The 4,659-nt window shown below is 34.3% G+C and overlaps 1 protein-coding gene across 1 annotated transcript in view; it reads right to left on the bottom strand.

Moving 5' to 3' along the window:
* The window catches only part of Smp_180940 (hypothetical protein), a gene marked incomplete at both ends in the record, with an annotated part of 43,199 nt that extends 38,977 nt beyond the window's left edge, over positions 1-4,222 (bottom strand). Inside the window, one exon of the mRNA XM_018796150.1 lies at positions 4,162-4,222. Within this exon, the coding sequence (XP_018650392.1) occupies positions 4,162-4,222 (61 nt within the window). The remainder of the gene's footprint in view (positions 1-4,161) is intronic.
* Between the last annotated feature and the right edge of the window lie 437 nt (positions 4,223-4,659).

Below are 4,659 nucleotides of genomic sequence, written 5' to 3'. Positions count from 1 at the left end.
CTGGGACTCGGACCCAGTACCCTCGCTTCAAACGCCATCGCGTTATCCACTCGGCCACTGAGTCCTGATAGCCACTTGCTTGTGCGATGGGGTGAAGCGAGGGTACTGGGTTCGAGTCCCAGAGTGAACATCAACACTGAGATGCAGATACATCCAGCTGACGTGTCCCAAATAGGACTAAACGAGCGTCCTGATTCCACTGCTGGCCACTATCCATCTCTGCTTAACATGCCTGTAAATTGAAGCTATGTCGAGGCAATACGCACAGTATGCACATATGCCAATTAGAGACTGACTAGTTGCAGTCCTAATACATCGATAGGAAGATTCAAACAAGCAATACTAAATGAATCAATTGAATTTGTAAAAGGAGAACAGACTATGAATTAGGGGAAATAGAAATGATTAAAGCTAATTTATTGAGATGTAGGTTGAGTCTATTAACGATGATGTAACAGCATTTTATCTGTCTGTTATCTCATCGTGCCTCCTATACATTGAGTCATATCAGTTTTTCTTAGTCATAGTGTAGTGAACGAGAACACAAGTGAGAACAATCAAATGTATCTCAACACAAAATTACCGAATGTCTTCGCAAAATCTGGGAATCATACAGTAAATTCTTCATTTGCAAAATATCAAACGATTGTCTCAGACTTCATTATTCTTTCATTTCCTCACTTAATTATTCCCTGTTATCGTTCTCTTTTCTTTGATCTTCTTAACCTCCAGATATTTCACTTTCCATGGATGATACATACTGCTTATATCTGTCGATATCAGTAGCACATATCACATTAGTAATACAAATTTCATCAATCATTAGAAAAAATGAATAAACATACAGAGCTTAAAACATTAGTACAAAGAGGAACCAAAAATATATTCACCCCATAAATCAAATGATTTGTGTGAGGGTTAGAGTACTGCCGAGGCTCCCAAACTGAAGCTACAGAGCCAGAACAACAACTGAGGCAGAATAATATGAATTTACTATATTTTATGGTTTCTCATTATTTGTTTACAATCACATATGTATTGAAGGGTGACACTGAGGTATCATTTAATGTGAAACAATCGATATTAGAATGACAAAGGTTATCAATAATATATATGTATATTAAGGTCATTTGGAGATTGAATTCAAACACATAGGGTGTTAGGCGATGCATGAATTAAATGGAGTCAGGAGAAAGATATGATAAATTGTGTAATAATCTTAGAGGTTGTGAAGGGTTTACATAGGAAGTAGAAATTGATACGATGGGTTATGTAATAATTGAATAGGATTTGAAGAGTCTGTATAAGTTTAAACAATTAAGTGAATGAAAACGCATCAATGAAGGGATGGTTTTGGTTTACATAAAATAAGAATTAGTTAACGAAAGACTGCATAACAAAATAGACACTAAGTAAAGAATGATAATAATAAAGATAATTTACCAAGGCAGTGATAAGCAAAGATGAACAGTGGCTAGCAGTGGAATGCAAGACGTGCGTCTCGTCCTATTGGGGACTCTTCAGCCGGATGTGCCTGCATCTCAGAGTTGACGTTCAATCTGGGATGCAGGCATATCCGGCTGACGAGTCCCAAATAGGATGAAACGCGCGTCCTGGATTCTACTGCTAGCCACTATCCATCTTTTCCTATAAAGCTTTACTTCAGGCAATATCGAGGCAGTCCACACAGGATACACATATGCCAACAAGCGACTGATCAATTGCAATCCTAAATAACAATGGGAAGATACAAGTAAGCAACACCAAGTGAAGGTAGTGATAAGTTCATTATTGTCTAGATGCATGAATCAGGTCTGAATTTTTTTTATTGTTACTGTTTTGGTAAACCGGAGAGATACTGAGTTTTTAGTCTGCTAATAATTTTGAATGCCTGTGGAATGTCAATGCTATGCCCGTTGTCAAGTAAATGTCAAGCTATTGAAATGTTTAAAGCCTTTGCGTATTTCAGTCTCAAGTTCTTTGCAACGTGGTCCAAAATACGAACAGGTACCTTTCTCTATAGATTAGTAGGTTTCTAATATTTTTGACAGGTACGTATAGCCAGAGAAGAAAATCAATAAACTTTTGACATTGTTTTACATTTTTCAAGTCTTATCAAATAATACTATGGAGGAATTATGTATACATTTATTGAGAAATGAATTTAACATGGCAACAAACGATACATTATTTATAAATCATTAGTTAATTTAAAATTGGTTTTCATTATGAAGATCATGTCATTCAGAGAATAGCTGAAAGACAAAGGAACCGTAATAAATTATTGCTCGCAAATGCCCTGGTACAGTCTACGATGATGAGAGTCTAATGAGGAGTAATATTTACTGACCTCTCGTGGTGGTGTTGTTTACGAAATTGAGGGAACGAAAAGCGAATGTCTGACGTTTTAAATGGGTTGGTAGATATGAATGGTCCATCTAGGTGATCTGGAAAATCCTTATTACAAACCAATGGTGTACATGGATTCCAAGATACTGAGGGAACAGATGGCGTATGAACCTATTATTGGTCACTGGATGCCACGGGAATGCATGTCCTAACGTTGCCTCACTGCTCTGTGGGTTAGACTTTCAGGTGGAAGACTCATAGTGTGCCCCCATTAAGAAAACCACGTTCTTCGGTTTTGCCACTCGGACAGTATCACAGCCGTCACACAAATCCGTGATAACTACTACTGACGTCATTGTTATTATGTGGTGCATATATATTTGGTGCCCTTTTGTACAAATTTCTATATCCTCAAATAAATAAAAGCCGACTGTTTGGTTAGAAATGTAAATTGATAAACTTTGCATATTTGATGACAATTTTAACATTGAAATCACCATGTCTCGTAAGTGAGTTTTATTTCCCCAAGTTCATATTTATCACTGGTAGTCAATTCATCATCATTTATTATCAGTCGGTATTCCATGTACAGTTTATGAATCTCAGCTTGTTGAGTAATAATTAATGAACACTGAGTAAAACTATAGAAATGAGTTAAATGAGATATATGCACCTATATATCATTTTGCTTCTTATCAAACTGCTTTCTTTGACAAAGATATTTACCGTTAACATTTCAGAGAATGAAAGAGAAAGGGAAATGTATCGAAAAATCTGTAACAAATCGATAACTTTTGATCTATTGTTGTTTCGTTGTCTGAGTTCATGTCATTATTTAATTGGAAGTTTACTACTACTATTAATACTACTACTACTAATACTACTACTAATAATACCAATACTGCTACTACTACTACTACTACTACCACTACTACTAATACTACTACTAATACTCATTATTCGGAAATTAACAAGTATGTATTTAAAATGTGATGGGAATTGTGTTATTACTGCAATGCGAAATATCCTATTAGTTACATAATCATTTTTATACCTTTATTTAGATGAAGAGAAGTGATATATGAAAATGTTGATCTGGAAGATGGTTGATGACAACACTTCATTAAGAAACTGTTAATGTTAGGTTGTTGAAATATCTTTTATTCAACAAAGTACAAATGATCTTATTAGACGAAGGTAGGAAATCTATGAACAAACTTATAAAAGTCATTTCCATCGACTACCGTTCGACTCATAATTGTCTCTATTTATTATTTGTTTTAGCAACTTCATTTCATTTATTCATATTGTTGATTATCTATGAGCTTTCATTAAAAGCTTTCGACACATTGCCATGTTTAATAAAGACTGTTAATCTAAGGTTATAGCAACAGCGTTTTATGGAAGAGGACAAACCAGCTTCCAGCTGAAGAGGAAATTAGGAAAAGACGTTGGAAGTGGATTGGACATACATTAAGGAAATCACCAATGTGCATTACAAGGCAATCCTTAACTTGGAATCCTGAAGTGTAGCGGAAAAGAGGAAGGCCAAATAACACATTACGCCGAGAAATAGAAGCAGATATGAAAAGGATGAATAACAACTGGAACGAACTGGAAAAGACTGCCTAGGACAGAGTTGAATGGAGAATGCTGGTGAGCGGCCTATGCTCCTCGACAAGGTGTAACAGGCGTGAGTAAGTAAGTAAGTAATCTAAGGTTATAGGTAGATGTCAATGAGAATTATAATACTACTTACAAAACTACTCAAAAAATAAGCATTTTATTTTTCAAGAATCAAATTTAACTTACCATATGATATAAGTTGTAAAACTGTTAATATGATTAAACTACTTTCCACAATGATTCTCATCTTTTGATTGTCTTTTATATGTTCAATATTTTAATGATGAATAATGATACTACTTATAATGTTCTTTGGTTATCATTATGATATGCATATGATTAAATAAACAGTAATCAATATAGAATAATTGAACAGCAATATTGCACAATTTTTTTTCTATTTTTTTATTTATCAAAAGTGTTTATCACTCTATTGGTAAAATACAGCTACAAATGTGATTTGTGACAGATGAAATACTAAAATCAGATTGATTGAACCACTATATACAGACAGATTTATATAAGTGGTATAATACTGGTGTGCAAGAGTAATTGTATATATAGTGCAAGATTATTGGTTATCCAATGAATACACAATTTGTTTGTTGGACTAGAGATACACATGTTTAGTATAATTATGAATATAAGCATAATCAGTCAAGTGTCTAGGTCATAGATAACTCA

This window comes from Schistosoma mansoni, chromosome 2, assembly GCF_000237925.1.
Source record: "Schistosoma mansoni strain Puerto Rico chromosome 2, complete genome".
Classification (NCBI taxonomy): Eukaryota; Metazoa; Platyhelminthes; class Trematoda; order Strigeidida; family Schistosomatidae; genus Schistosoma; species Schistosoma mansoni.
The sequence above is the reverse complement of the archived record's forward strand: the minus strand, read 5'-3'. Positions and strand labels throughout refer to the sequence as shown.